Raw genomic sequence first — 16,459 nt, 5'->3', positions numbered from 1 at the left:
CTACTGACAGAGGTCTAAAGAAAATTTAAGTTTTCAGCATTTGTGTCTATGCAGGGCAGCACTAACCTCCCAATGTGCGATGCACAGCTACTCGCAAACATGAGGCTTGAATACAGACAAAATTCAACAGTTTTAAGACAAACTACCACTGGGAAACCCACAAACTGAGCCTTTCTTCAGCAATCCCCAACTCAGACAGAACCTGAGCTACACACTTATACCACAAGGGTGCAGGGGGGGGGGAGGCCCTGTTAATGTAAAAGGCCTGGTTTATTGCATAGCGATATCAAACAGTCTAGATTCATCAAGTCTGAATCTAGCCAATGCTATATAAGGCACTAGTACAGAATTTCAAAGTGCAGAAAAAAATGCAGAGACAGTCAGCAAAAATGAAGCAGCAATTCAAATAAATACAGTTAATAAAATGCAATAAAAGATTTTCGGCTTTTCCTGGTTAGGGGTCGCCACAACGGAACTCCGGTCTGCTCATGTTTGGCAATGGATTTTTACAGTGCCGAGTTGCCAGTCCGACGCCCAACCTTCAACGAAGGCACGCCCATTCACGCTCGCACCTACCTGCATGTCTTTAATGTCACTCGACCGCGGGGAGGACATGCAGAATCCACACAGAAGGCGCTCCAGCCGAGAATCGAAAGGGAGAACCTCTTGCTGTGAGGCGACAACACTAACCGCTGCACCAAAGTGCAATGCACGCTTTAAATATACCTATTTTTCAGTTGTTTGCAGTGGGTGCCTTCGATTTCACTTCACATGCACTCCATATCTCTGGCTAAAGCCACCAAACTCTGAGCAGCTCTGGTTAATAACAAAGATTTTTGGTGCATCATTCTAATGTTTACATGCTGCACTGCATTGGGCATAGTTATAAAACATCTCACCTTGAATAAATCAACTGACTTGGTCAAGGAACTAGAGTAGTATTTATAAAAGGCCATAGGATTTATACTACTATAGTTAGGTCATTTATATTATGCTTTCTTGCATATAACCTAGAAAATAACGTTGCAGCTGTTTAACCCATGAAATGTTTTCTTAAGAGTATCTGTGCATTTGTATTTCTGCAGGGAGGTTTATTGCACTGATGTGAATGCATTTTTCATTAAGGTAAGTGTTTGCCTGTTAAATAATTGACGGTTGTAGAGAAATTATTAAAGAGTGGTACTGCCATACTGTAACTCATCAGTGATTTTTTTTTTCAAAATCAGCTTTTGTACTATTTTTCTGACCGTTTTAATTTCTCCAAGTCTTTTGGGTTTCTACTGCCATGACAGGAATGGACCCCATTCCTAAGTCTAAGTATGATTAAAGTTTATGAAATTAGTATTGTTTCAGTCTTTGATATTAAACAAAAGTGATGTTCTCAGCACACATAATGTACCCAGAACTGACTCCTCCTTTAATTCACACACAGTTACATATATCAGTAGCATATCTAAGTAAGACTGTAAATTATTTTTATGAGAGTTATTGCACCTACCACTGTTAAAACTGTCTGGGTATCCTTCTTCCACATTGCCCTCATTTCTGCCTGCACGTCCTGGTAGTTTATAACTTTGTGTGTCTCTGTACATAATACACTGTTTATCACTGGGTGTAGCAATTTCAGTGATCAGTGCTACTTTTGTCTTCTTTTAATGGACTACTGTATCTGTTTCTTGATCTGTCGGTACTGGCTGATTGCATGTGATTTAAACTTCATCATTCTCTCTTATGCTTTGTGGCTCATATTTTCAATACTCCCCAGCTACTTCAATATTGTAATGTTTACACACTCCCCAATGCAACAGTCTTGCTACATTGTTATGCCTTTCAATATACAGTCTGTCTGCCATTAGTGTATCACACCCAGCAACAAGATATGTGACTGTTTCCAGTTTTGTTTTACAGAACCTGCACTTGTCTGTTTCTTCCACATGTTCAATGGACTTTGTAAACCAATGTATATATAGACCACTGTCTTGGGCCACTAATATTAACATTTCATTTCATCTTTTAGTTTAAATTCATTTCTCCTTAACCATTCCTTAGTTAGACCCTGATTGACATGAGGTTGTCCCAGGAGTTTTCTGTACATGCAGCTATCTTAATGCATTTTCTACATTTCTTGCCTTCTCATCTGATCCTTCTACTTATATTCTTTACTTGTTTTTTGGCATATTCAATTGCTGCCTGATTTTTGTCTGCTTCTGGTATGGTCTAAATTCCTGCATGACACCGATATGCTTCTGCTAAACTAAGCAGGGAAGTCATCTAAGACTTGTTCTCTTTACATTTCAAAACTTTTGCTATGTTTGGATTTGATGAGGTCAGCAGATATGTATGCAGTACTATGATTGCAGCTCTATACTTGTAATCAGTTTTGAGGAGGACATGTTGGTATACACTGATTTGTATATATCATTTGATACCTGTGAAGCATTTTTCTTGTTTTCCTGTCCATCTGCTCCAGTACCTTTTGGGGCCAGTCAGTCACCCCTAAACTTTAAATTGGAACAGGAAGAGTGTATTGCTTTATAGTCTGAACTTTGTTCCTAGATGTCAAGGCTGTTTTCAGTATTCATTTTAGTTTTCTAAAATATTCCTTACTGAGTTTTATTCACATCTGTTCATGCTTTATAGTCGATCCTACATCAGTTCCCAAATATTTATACACTCCCTCCTGCTCATGTTCCTTTATATCACATTCCTGTCCCAGACTGATATTTTCTTTATGCTGCAGCTTTGCTGCATTAAAATGTCACTTTTGCATATTTATCAGGACCAAATGACATTCTTATATCATGTGAGAACGTTTTGACCACTTCCCAGTTGTGCTTTCAGCTCCTCATCTGATAAACTGTATAGTTTTAAATCATCCACAAAAAGAAGATGAGAAGTTTTTACACTCTGTTGTTTTCTTGGAGTCGAAGTGTAACCATGACCTAATCTGTTAAGTAGACAGCTTAATGTGTTAAGTAGACAGCTTAATGTGTTAAGGGTAAGATGAAAGTGCAAAGGTGACAGAGAGTCACCTGGAATATCCCCCTTTGAATTTTTATCCCTGGGTTAGTAATTTCTCTTTTATCATGGCTTAGCTGCCAAATGTTTGTTACTGTTTCTTGGTCACTGTGATGTAATTGATCAGTGCAGAGTGTACCTTGTACGTCTATAAGCACTCCTTTATCCATGAATGTTGGATACTGTCAAAGGCATTTTTGTAATCTATCCATGCCATACTTAGATTTTTTATATTTTTATAATTCTCCACTATGACTTTATTTAATAGCAAATGATCCTTTACTCCATATGACTTTCTTTTGTTACAGTTTTGTTCTCTTGTCATGATTGAATTTTCTTCTAAATGACTATAAACTCCTGATGTTCTTCGTGTTTCACTGTTGCAGTCATCGCATTTGGGTTATCCCTGCCAGGGTAGCCCTCGGTCGTCCCGAATACCAGAGGCTTAGTATTTCTGCGTCGGTTGCTGTCGCTCCAGGACTGACGTCAGGTCGTCAGTGGTATAAATACAGGCAGCAGAAGCCATTACATCAGTCTTTCTTGCCGAGGAACCCAAAGCAGAAGCAGTTCGCATGAGTGCCGGTCTGCCGCTACCTGAGTTTTTCATTTCCGAACTGAAGTTGAAGTCTTCTAAAGCTAAGTACCCTGTTGGGGATCCTTTTTTCTTGCTCTAACCGATGTCAGAAGCAGTTAACAATTGTTTCGCCTGTGGAAAGCAAATACCACACTGAGACTTTCATTCTTACTGCGTCACTTGTTTAGGCCCAGACCATAACGTCCCCTGCTGTCGCTTTTGTGCTTTGTTCAACGCCAGAACTATACATCATCAGGCCCTTATTGTAGCTAGATATTTTCACTCTCAGTCCTTGAATTCCAATATGGCTTTGGTAAGCCATCCGACAACTGATCTTCTGAAAAACACGTAAAAATAAAGACAGAGACAGACTGTGCACAGGTCCAAGACTACCGACGACGCTTTCGTTAAGCTAGTCGTCAGTTCTCCGGCCCTCAGTGAGGCACTTTCGCAGCCCCTGATGCTTGCTTCTGTGGATTCACAGGCCACTACCAAGACCCTTTTGGAGTCTGGTATGCCTTGAGACTGTTCTTCGACTAAGGATCCTGTGGATGTCTCTACCTTGGATGGGTCCGGAGCCACTGAGCAGGCACTGGCTTCCGAGGAAGTACTTCATACTACCGATACTCGACTCAGACCTACAACTTCTTACGTCTACAGTTCTTTCAAAAACTACCGAGTTTCTAAGGCCCAGGGTACGAACCACACCCAAAAAAAACGACCGAAGCTCAAGCACCTGTTTCCTTGCCTCATTCTCAAATGCTTAAAATGGCAGACGACCTTATAATGCTTAGCAGGGGAAGCCAGGCTACCCCTTCCAAAAGAAAGAGACTTGTCTCCAGTAGTTTTATCTGAACAAGAGTCCGATGACTCTGATGCATTTGAATATTAAGTTAAGATGTGCAACCCCTCTCTGCTTATGAGGATTCTGATGCAGAGGAATCCTTCCCTTCATTCTCTCCACCCAAGGACTTTTCCTTTGGGGAAACCCTACATACTTTAAGGATGATTTCCAATGGGAATGTCAGGACTACCCTCAGTCAAAAAAGAGACTCAGGGAATTCTTAGATCTTCCACAGCACAGACCTCTGGCCATCTCTCCTGTCCTGGATGTTGTGGATGATGTTTTTATGGAATCCAGTCTGACCCCTGACACCCTCCCTCCTGCTCCCAAGAAACCTAACAGGTACTATAGAGTCCCTGACTCTCACAAATTTCTTTTCAGAAATCCTACTGCTAACCCCAAGGTCATCTCTCAAGGGCCTAAAGGAATCAAAGCAACTTCAACTAAGAATCCCACCCCCTCAGATAGGGATTCCCGAGCATTAGACAGATGGGGTAAAAAAGTATACATCTCTGCTACTCTTGCTGTTATATCATTAAATTGTCAATTCCATATGCTGAAATATCAGCAACATACCAAGGAACTCCTCAAACAAGAAATGTCTTCTTTCCTTGCTTGTGCAGAAAATAAAGTTACAAGAGTTAATGCGTTCTGCAAGTCAAGTAACTAAGCACACCTTACAATGTGGTTTTTATGCCCTAGAAGCATCTTGCAGGGCAGCAGTCACTGGTTCTATCCTTAGTAGGCATGCTTGGCTTAAGGAACAGCCCTTGCCAGACCATGTCAAATCCAAATTATTGGACGCACCCTTGCACAAAGACAACTTATTTGGCACCAAGGCAGAAGAGGTCTTAAAAAAGATGGAAGAAAAAGCTAAATCTATACAGACGGACTTCTTACAGGTTCAGTCACCAAGGTTCAGTAGGCATTGCCCCTCCAAGCACTGGTCGTTTCCTGCCCCCTCCAGGTCAGCTCAGCCCAGATCCAGGTGAAACTTGCCCCCAGACAACAGCCCCAGGGAATGCACAGATCTAAGCAATGGAGTTCCTCCTCTTCAAAACCTGGGATTGCAAAGCCACCCCCTTATGATAAGAACTCACAATGAGTCTACACTTCCACCCACTCCCTCTGCCCATATGCTCTATATATAACTCTCCTTCCACGCAAGCAACTGGGCCATTATTACCAATGACTGCTATTGGTTTGTGTTTTTTAGGATAGCTTGCAGGTTCATTCTTAAGGAGAAGTATTGTTTTTCCTGTTGTTAACTAGTTTGGTGTCTGTTCATGATGCACATATAAGTAGTTCTTACTCAGGGCTTGATCTACATGTAATGAAAATATTAATACTTTTAGCTGAAGTTAGGTACTGCATCTTGGCTTGGGGTTTTCCAATTAAGAGCATTTCTTAACTTTGTTTCAATTTCTCTGGCCGTTACTTCATCCCATTTCATGTCCTGCACATTTGAACTTCTTACTGTTTTTTTTTTTTTACTTTTTTTCTCCATTCAGCATCTTTGTTATGCTGCACAGGGTCTAAATAGATATGTCTTCAAAGTATATGCATCTCTTTTTTGGTGGTGTTTCTCTTCCATTTGCTTTGTTTCCCAAATCTCTGTAAATGTTGTTTGGGCCATCAATGAATTGCTTATTTTGTACTTTTCCTTTATCCGCATATCCCCTTAGTTTTTCTGCCCATGCTGATATCTTCAATTTATTATTTGCAATAGTATACACGATAGATCATTGCCTCTTCTAATACTGTGCATTGCTTTCAACGCATCTATTTTCCTAAGTATTTGATCTTTTTCCCCTTCTATACTCTTCTAACAGTGACACTTCTTGCCTTAATTGGTTTATAGTTTTCTCTGTTTGATACTTTCATGGTGGCATCTGATTTCTTCTATTCCTTTCCCTTATTGTCCTGTATTTTTGTGGTAAGACTTTGTCTGTTATTAATGTAGCTGCACAGTAATATATCCTGTTTACTTCTGTTATATCACATGAATTTCTGTTAATAGTCTCAGTTACTGTGTTCATTTATTTTATCAACCTTCTAAAATTTGGGGTCTTATTGACTTTCTGTAATCTGTTTCTTTCATCAGTATTAATCCAGCACTATTCAATTAAGCAACTCTTCCCTTAGATCATTTTCTTCTAAACTGAGGGCACATTCTTTTATCAATTTGTGTAATATTTTATCATTGTGTAAAATCTCAGGTCCGAAGTAGTTTACTTCATTTGATCTTCAATCTGTGGGTTACAGATCCGAGCCGGCAGCTTCTACTACCATCAGCTCCGAGCTCCAAACTCTTCCCCGTGAATTGCTTTAGCATAGTGTCTCTTGAGCTCCAACTAGTGAAGTGGGTAAAAACCTTCGTGAGTTCTTCAAATGTTTGTCAGTAGAGTTAGTGTAGGTGCCCTTTCTCCTCCCCTTCACTTGGTGCTTCGAGTTTTAGTGTTTTAGAATAGTTAGAGTAGTTTGTCCTGTTGTGTAGATTATAGCCCCCCCCACATGTTTCCTCTGTATACGAGTGTGGTGAGTGTGTGTGTGTGTGTGTGTGTGTGTGTGTGTGTGTGTGTGTGTGTCAGTTAGAAACCTGTTTTTGTTTTTCTTAAGTTATCTTTCTACTGTATTGTTATGGCTGAAAAGCTTGCTTTCAAGTGTTGCACAGAGTGTGGCCATAAATTATCCCTCGCGGATGGCCACTCTTTGTGTGTTTTGTGTTTGGGCATGGTCCATCTGAGTGTGGACTGCAACATATGTGCGGGCTTCAACCCCCGTGCCATAAAAGATAGAAAGGCCAAGTTGGCCCTCAAAGGCCTTCTCCCTCCTTCAGACTCTGTTTCCTTGTCTCCGGCTTTGGCCACAGCAACTGCTGTGACTGCCTCTCTTCCTCTGGCTTCTCCTCCCTCCCAGGCTGGAATTCAACCTCCTGCACCAAAGCCTGTGGTAGCGGAGCAGAAAAGAGGTAGAGAGAGGGAGAGAGAGTCGAAGGTGAGGAAAAAGAGAAAGAGGTCTCCGGACCTCGCTTCTCCTACCACGACGCCACGGATCCGTGACTCCCCTCGGCTCCGATCTCTGAGGTTCTCCCCAGAGCAGGAGGAGACACATCCAGCTTCTCAGGCCTGGGTGCCCCGACCCACCAGGTCAGAGTCCGTGGCCTCGTCGCGGTCCACCCGCTCCTTGTCTGACATAGATCTGGACAAAATGATGAGGCGATTTATCCGTACACAGATCCAGATGGGGTCTTGCCAGTCCCTCTCCCTCAGTAGGGGGGGAGCTCGCTTCATTTTTTGCAACCTATATCTCCTTCTACTGTCTGACCTTCGGGTTCAGAGTATTTGGATCCGAGGTTGGCTTTGGTCAGGGGGTCGGCGCTGATGATACCTGCTTCCTGGATGCCGACAGCTGCCTGCAGCATTTTGGATCTGAGCCGCTCTTAGAGCCGGAGCCTGGGTGTCTGATCCAAGAGAGTGGAACCTTTTTCTTCGGCTCCAACTTTGTCGGCCCAGGTTCCCTCCCTCGGAGTTCCATCCACCTCGGGCCCGGTTCCGATTCTCTCATCGGACCCTGGGAGACTGGCCTCCTTATTGGTTTCTCAGGAGGATCACTCTTCTTCAGCATTCAACATGGTAGAAAGGGTTCTCTCTGCCGGATCGAGACCCCTGACTGCCCCCTGGACTCCTCCCAGACCCCCTCGGCTCTGTCTATGGTCCCCATCGTTTTACCAGGGGGACAGCCCATGCTCGAAGAGCCCTAGATAGTTCCCTCCGAGGAACAAGTGGCTTGTGAGCTCCCCCCAGAGAGCCCTACTGGAGAGGTACCTCGCAAGCATGCATGCAAAGGAGGCACTTGGACTCCCCCGAGTTCCTCACCGAGGACACAGACTTAGATGATGGAGAGGGTTCCCCTAGGTCACCTCCCGAGGATGTCTCCTTTGGAGACATCATGGAAATCCTACACCAAAGGGGAGGTTGGTCTGCCCCCAAACCTTCTTCTGATGAGTCTGTGTTCCTGGAGGCTTTCAGCACGGGCCCATCTAATTCCTGGCTGTCCCCTCCCACAGACTTTTTGGTGGATCTGGTCAGGAACTGGACACCATGGAACCTATCCCAAAAAGACCTGATAAGATTCTAAGCCTCCCCATAGACAGACCAGCTTAGAATAAGGGCTCCCCTGTAGATGCCAGGTAGCAGCAGCCACTAAGAAGGAACTTTCTCAGGAGAGTTTCTCGCTCCATCCTCCTGACCGAGAGTTGCCGATGATGTACTGCCTAGGGAAGCAGGTGTATGCTTCAGCTACCTTTTCTATTAGGGCGCTGAACTACTTGGCCCATGTCACCAGACTCCAGTGTGACCTGGTAAAGGAGCTGGAGGAGTCTCCCCCCAAGTCCATGTCGCAGGAGGACAAGGCTTTGTTCTCCGCGAGGATGGCCACTTTAAAAGCAGTATCTAACACCTCCATGCGACTCCTTTCCCATGCTACAGAAGGAGCGACTAGGGCAACTGGGTCCGGCGTGTCCATGAGATGCAATGTCTGGCTCAAGTTATGTCAATTTTCGGAACTCTTCAAGGATTATTTTACCAATGCCTCTTATGACGGTTCTACACTCTTTGGTAAGACCGTCAAGGAGACATTAGTCCAGAGTGAGAAGGACAGGAAGACACTGTCTGCCATCAGGATCCACTTCTCTAACCCTCAAAGGTCCTTTTCCCGGAACCAGAGAGGGCAAAAGAAGATGTGGTTCTGGAAGTCACAGTATTCCCGGGACACTCAAGGGCTCTTCTTCCCCCAGAGGCAGAGGGGGGACAGAATGGATGCCAGCCCAGAGGCAGAGGGGGGGGTCCAAGGAACTGAAGCAACCCTGAGGGGTTGCCCGACTGCTCTACTCTGGAGGCAGTCGGGGGACAATTGTTCTTGCACCTAGCGGCATGGGAATCCATAACAACGGACTGCTGGGTGCTTCAAATCATATCCAGAGGTTACTGTATCCCCTTTGTGGGTTCCTCCAAATCTCCCAGATACCTCCGGACATACCACCCCTAGAAAGGGAGCCAGCAGCACAGGAAATTCCCAGACTGCTAGAACAATGAGCCATCAAAACTGTCCCCCCAGATCAGTCCGGATCGGGCTTCTACTCCATGTCCTTTTTGGTGCCAAAGAAAATGGAGGACTTGAGGCCCATTCTGGACCTCTCTACCCTGAGCCTCTCAGTTTCCAAAGAGAAGTTCCAGATGGTCACATTACAGTCCATCATGCCATACCTGCAAGAGAGCATCCAGGAGGTTCCTCTGCTTCCAGCTAGGAGTCGATCATTACCAATTTCAAGCCCTACTCTTTGGTCTCACCACAGCCCCCAGGATGTTTACCAAAGTGATGGCGGTGGTAGCGGTTCACTTGAGGCTTCAGGGGATTCAGGTCTATCCGTACCTGGACGATTGGATCCTCACTGCCTCCAGTAAACGTCTACTCTCCCAAATCAGGGATTATTTCCTTACTCTTGCCCTGCATTTGGGGATCACAATCAGTGCTTCCATATCTCTACTAGATCTTGTACAGGTGATAGACTACATTGGTGCCAGGATAGATACTCTTCAATGCAAAATCTTCCTGACCTCGGAGAGAGTTCAAAACCTGAGGATGTATGTATCCCTGATCTACCACTGTCATCTTCCAACGGCGGAATCGGTGTTGAGGGCCTTAGGCTCGATGGTGGCGACCATAACTCTTCTCCTGTGTGCCTGGTTACACATGAGAATTCTATAGTGGACTCTAGCTGTACAATGGTCCCTGTTGGAACTGCCATTGACATATCCAATCCAACTCAGTGGAGTCTGTTGGTCGTCCTTTGTATGGTGGATGTGCTCTCCGGACATTTTGGAGGGACGAACTTTTGTTCCAAGCCCTGCCCAAACTACAGTGACCATGGATGCCACCCAACTCGGGGGGGGGCATTGTTCGGGCAGGACAGTCCAAGGCCTGTGGTCCCCCATACAGACCAGCTTGCACATAAATGTCCTAGAGATGAGGGCGGTCCTTCTTGGGTTGTAGGCCCTTCATGCCTTTCTTCCTCTGGGAGCGATTGCTATCCAGTCAGACAACATGTCTGGTATATCAACAAACAGGGAGGGACCAGATCTTGCCCCTTTGTCGCAAGGCCATGAGCGTGTGGGAATGGGCGATCTCCACCGGTCGCTTTCTCATTGCAATACACATTCCAGGACGGTCCAACATTCTAGTGGACAGGCTAAGTCGAACCATTCTGATGCCTTACGAGTGGTCTCTGAATCTGTCAGTAGCGGAACAAATCTTCAACGAGTGGGGTCAACTTGCTGCGATCTCTTTGCATCTCCTTCCAACGCGAAGTGCAGCAAGGTTTTTGCTCTGAACCCCATGCCGGGGGAGTTCCCCAGAGACACTCTAGTTCATGCTTGGCCTCCCGGTCTTCTGTATGCTTACCCGCCAGTACCTCTCATTCCAAGGTTTCTACAGAAAGCTTGTCGACTGGGGAGCACATTGATCCTCATTGCCCCGTCCTGGCCTCGCCAGGTATGGTTTCCCTTCCTTTGGTGTCACCTTCTGGCTCCGGCTTGGATCCTAGATCCCATTCAGGATCTAATGTCACACCCTTCAGGGGTGCCTCATCCGAATCTGGACAGCCTGAAGCTAACAGCTTGGCTGCTCCAGTTCCCGTGATTGCTAGGACTCCTGGACTATCCTCCTCAGTTAGATCTATTTTGGTGGCTGCTTATAAGTCTTCAACCAGGAAGGTTTATCGCAGCTAATGGAAACGTTTTTCCCTTTGGGCCTGTCAGAGGAACGTAGACCCTTTCATGGCTCCTATTTCTGCCATTCTTGATTTTCTAGCTGATATTTATAACACGGAGCTAGTTCTTCTACTGTCAAGGTTCAGTTCACTGCCATCCCTCATTTTCATGTGGGCGAGATTTCTGCCTCTTTAGCCTCTTCCAGACTGTGTAAAGCCTTTATCAAAGGCACCTTTTTGTTATGGCCCCCTGGTCAGAGATCCTGTTTCCCCTGCTGATACTTTTCAAGAATTACAAGAAGAATATTTTTTAATTTTCTCTAAATGTCACAGACATCTTTGATACTACATTCAAGTCATCTTAAAATGTAAAGTAGTATAAACAAATATTTAAAGTGTAATGCTTAGCATTTCAATACTATGGTGTTGCTTATGTAAATTTGTGAAAAGAGGTGACAACTGCCTTTGAACCGTTGACTGATCTAATCATTCTGTTTTGCTATGAAAGGCATGACTACATTGGAAGCAGCTGTGAATCAGTGTAAGTTCTCTTCCTCTCTGCAAGAAAGACAATGGAAAACAGTTTCATACCTTTCTGCCTTGTTTACAGCAGCCAGAGCTCTTGACATCAGCGGAACTAATTACCAGTATAAAAGTGTCAGCGGTAGCTGACTACAAATTTCTGTGTCATGTCATGCAGGTGTAGACAGATTCCTCTGCACGTTATATAAGAAGTTAAATATAAAAATTGTGTGGTCTTTCCCTTCCTTTGACTCCAAGGCAAGGAAGTGAAAGTTTTTTAAAGTACGTATAGGTTTCAGGTATCTATACAGTACTGGAATCATATTGTAGGGAGGAACACAATCTAAGAATTGGGTTGAACTGTTACTGAAGGTGGAGTTTTCCTCTAACTTCTCTATTAATAATATTCTTTTCTACTCCCCCCCCCCCTTTTCTTATTTTTTTATATTATAAAATTTCCATATTCTGATGCCTCTGCCTGCTTTTTCTGACTGGAATCATGCTTTTTTGTATGGCCAAATGTGTCCATCTCATAAAAGAAGGCAGTTAAAAGTGATTGGTAGTAACAAGACTACTATTTTCAAGCCCTGGTCTAAAGTTCTTCAACTGACTGATACCATGAAATGAGTTGAATTGGACTTAACGCACTATTTTAATTTCTTAATTATTCTTAAGATTTTATTATTTATGATTTTAAATGCATTTTGTAAAAAATAAATTTGTTTGACCGTGCCTCATGTAACTGTTCAATTTTATTTAATAAAATATCTTAAAAAAACAAGTGATTGGTGGTTTGACTGTAACAAAACTGCATCCAGTATGTTTTTATTTCTTGTAAGGAGCAAAACTAGTTGTGAATCCTCTATAACATAGAAGTTATTTATTTACATTTTGTAATAGGAAAGTCCTTTTGGTGGTCCCATTTACAGGTTGAGTCTTGTGGGTGAAGTCTCCAAGAAAAGATACAAACATTAAAAGACAAACACTGGGGCAGAAAAACAGGTATTAAAGCAATTACACCAGTAAATGAATCAAGTAATAATTTTAGATCTACAGGGTACAATAAAACTGAATTGTAAAATGATATGTAGTAATAGATGCCCTATTACAAATTTGTTTTAGAAGACTTTGTAGTTATTAGATTAAATGAAAGAGTAGATTGTAGTTATTAGATTTAGTGAAAGAGTAGATTGGCAGATAAGTGTAACAAGTTTTAGTGAGTGAATGAAAAAGACTGTTGTAAAAGTGGACAGATGTAACAGCAAGTAGCTTGACTAATATTACCTAAGTGATGTTATAACTGTCTTATTATGGGCTTTAAATTTTTTCTGATGGCTATACTTCTGAGATTGGGGAGGAAAGTGGTTCACTGTTTGCACACACAAAGAAAAATCTAGAGTTACAAAAGTGGTTTTTGGATTTGACTATGGTAACTAAGCAGAGGCCTCTGAGCTAACAGGGGAGCATCTCCTGTTGACATGATCTTCAAAAGATGGGCAGTTAGGAGTAGCAAAGCAGCTTATGTGCAAGGGATAACTCAGTGACAGCTAGATGGTGTTTGCATTCCTTCCAGAAAATTCTGGCTGCTGAAGATAATAGTGTTACATTTTAGTAGACAGGTAAGCATGTGATCCCTTGCTTGGGAGTATTCGTTATTCATAAGCAAAAAAAGTGTAATTTTTCAGAAAAACATCTATATCCTGGACTCATTTTTCAAATGTAATGTTACAAGAGGGACCATTGTAGAAGCCTACTAGAGAGGTCTTTGAGTTGATTTGGTATTTTAATTACCACCATTTCAGCCTCTTTACTGTTTAGTATTCTATCAAAAGTACGAATGTTGTTCACATAAACTGAAAAAGCACCCCCACTTTTACAAGCCAGCTTTAATAAACAGTATACTCTGGTAAGAAGACCTCTTATTACAAAACCAAGCATCAGTTACTTTTGCTAAGTCTGTGCTTTCTAAAATGGTAATAGAGTACAATTTAGGAATTCATTGTTAAAGCCTTGAGCATTATGCACAGGAAGTGTAGATTATTATTGTAATACATCAAGTTACCAGTTGGGGAGTTTATCAAAAAAGCTTTTACTTTTAGGACCTGAACACAGTAAAATGAGGTATACTTAAATGCTCTCTACTATTATCTTGAGGTAACTTTCTTTTGGTGATTGATTAAATGCAGCTTATTTTTTAAAGTGCGTTTGAGTATGGATGTATTGTACATACAAATGTATGTGTGTAGATATGTATATATGTACACATACACACACATGTGATGTCATGTGGTATGAGTGCCAGCACTGCATCTAAGGTGACGATCATTGTTGATGCAAATCCCCAACCCCATGTACAAAATGGTAAAAGGGAGAGATTGATGTTTTAACCAGAGATGACACAGCAGATGCCTTACTATCCTAAAATGGGTACTCGTAATGTCAGTAATATGGATGATACTTTAATAAACTGCATTAATTGAAAATATAGAATAATGACACACTGCTTTTTGATTTAAAAAAACATCACTGGTACAGAATGTAGAAGTTTTCAGAAGCAGCTACACTCATGGCTATTGGTAGCACAGAGGGTCTTTGATTTCTTACTCTATTAGTTTCTGTAGCTGCAGTAGATAGCCTTGATCCTCTCATATCTCACGTTCCAGGCCACGCTGTCATCTGCGCTGTAATTAGTATTCTGTGTTTCGCACCATGACATCCACCAGCAAATCATCAACATTATTTTATCTTTTTTTTTTTTTTTTGCAGATGTCCACACTGAGAAAAGCCGAACTTTCAAAATACCAGAAGTATACTACAAACTTCATACGGGGAATTTCACTTGTAATGATTCCAATTGCTGCTGGAGTACCTACAGTAAGTATTAACACTATGAAAGTTGTGCTTTTAGTTTTCAATTCCTTCTTCCTTATGGGGGGGGGGGTGCCTTTGCCTGTCACTAGCTGTGAGATTATAAATGTAATGCTTACCCTTCCCCTCTGTGTCACTAAATGTCAGCTTAATTTCCTTTGCTAATTTCGAAGAGGTTCAAAGAATAGAGTCAAGAATTTAGTTTATTATGGTGAAGTATATAATAACCATAATTTACCAGAGTGAAAATTATGTTGTGTTTTCCTATTACCATGCACTGAAAGCATATTTTTAGAAAGAAGGCTATGATTTGTTTTAAGGATAAAATTTGTTTATTGAATTATCAGTTGTCTGCAGTAGTGGGAGGAAAAGTATTCAAGTTTTATACTTTAAGGCCATATTTTAAGATCACACAACCGTCTGCTCTCTAGGAAGTGTTTGGCTAAAGTACTGACCTTCTGCCAAGGGCAAAGAAAAACGGTTATATTTCTGATACTGGCCACTATGCATAGTGGTTGCCTTTGTCTTCGAAATTAATAGGCAAGACACAGATGTACCTTTTGTTGACAAGATCTGTATGAGAAATTTCCAGTTCCTTTTCACGTCATAGTAAAACATCACACACTTATGTATAAAATGCGGCAGTGTTGCACTTTTCATATTAACACATTTCTGTGGTCAGTAGAGTGTAATGTACATGTTTTATGAAGTCAGCAGCATTAAGAAGGCTCAATGGGAAGCATGCATTCATACATAAAATGTTTTATTCACAGCAATTCTAGACTTGATCTGTGTCACACAAAGCATGCAATTAGTCCTTTCCTTATTAAAAGCTATGGTCTGTCAGTTCTCATTCAGAGCTGCCTGCTTTAGACGTGGTTGCTGCCTTTTCTCTTAAAAATTTTAAAAGTTCATTGAAAGAATAAAAATAACTTAAAATTTAAAAATGAGTTAAATGTTAGTTGTAATTTCCATAGTAGCTTTTTACTTAATAGCAGTAGAAGACTTGCGCCACAGCTGATAACCCCCAACAGATTAAATAAAAAGTTTGATATTTTTTGATGGATTCTCCTCAAATTGCTTGTTAATCAACACAGGAAAATACTATCTGTGGTCTCTGGGGCAAATAGTAAATTAATGACCATGACAGACAAATGTGGGGGTTATAACCTGTTGAAAATTGTCTGTTAGACTATAACCTTTAGGAATGCAGTTTAACCCATTCCTGTCTCATTGACAACATCAGCAGAACATTTAAAGGACTACAGTCGCAGCTTAGTGCTGTTTGTAAGATAAGGCTGCAATTCATGCCTGAGATCTGTACATCCATGATGTCACACAGCCCTACCATGCAGTGCAGCAACACAAGACCATGGCTGTGGCCCAGCTGCATTTAAATGATTGCATTTTTTGCACAGTAATCACTATAAAGAAAGCTCAAGGGAAAGATGAATTCAACTTGACATGAAATATTACTATACTGTTACTGAAAGCTTACAGAATAACATCCTTCTGGGAGATTCCGATTGATTTAAAATAAGACAGCCAGGCAGGATCTGCTTAAGTCAGCATGTAGTAAGCCAGCTTCACTTTAGTAATGTTAACAATGGTTAATCCTCCTCTTGCTTTTACGTATACTATTCATTGGAGTTTTAACTAAGGGCAAAACAGATGCTACAAACAGTTATAGTCAGATGGACGATTTTAACAAGGTGCATTGGTTATTCTTGGACAGGTAGAATCTGCATTATCACTTTGATGTCTTACTGCTTATTGATAGGGCCCAAATGCCTCATGGGATATAGGTTCCTTATAAACTGAATGAAGCCTAAAAAGCCTCTAATGGAACTGTTTAGCTGTTCTT

General features: G+C 42.0%; 1 protein-coding gene across 1 annotated transcript in view; it reads left to right on the top strand.

Moving 5' to 3' along the window:
• LOC122793301 (cytochrome c oxidase assembly protein COX18, mitochondrial-like) overlaps positions 1 to 16,459 on the top strand; it is a 672,981-nt gene that overhangs the window by 479,122 nt on the left and 177,400 nt on the right. The window contains exon 4 of the mRNA XM_044061177.1: positions 14,494 to 14,601. Within this exon, the coding sequence (XP_043917112.1) occupies positions 14,494 to 14,601 (108 nt within the window). The remainder of the gene's footprint in view (positions 1 to 14,493; positions 14,602 to 16,459) is intronic.

Source organism: Protopterus annectens, chromosome 2.part0, assembly GCF_019279795.1.
Source record: "Protopterus annectens isolate FY-2018-M chromosome 2.part0, PAN1.0, whole genome shotgun sequence".
Lineage (NCBI taxonomy): Eukaryota > Metazoa > Chordata > Ceratodontiformes > Protopteridae > Protopterus > Protopterus annectens.
The sequence above is the reverse complement of the archived record's forward strand: the minus strand, read 5'-3'. Positions and strand labels throughout refer to the sequence as shown.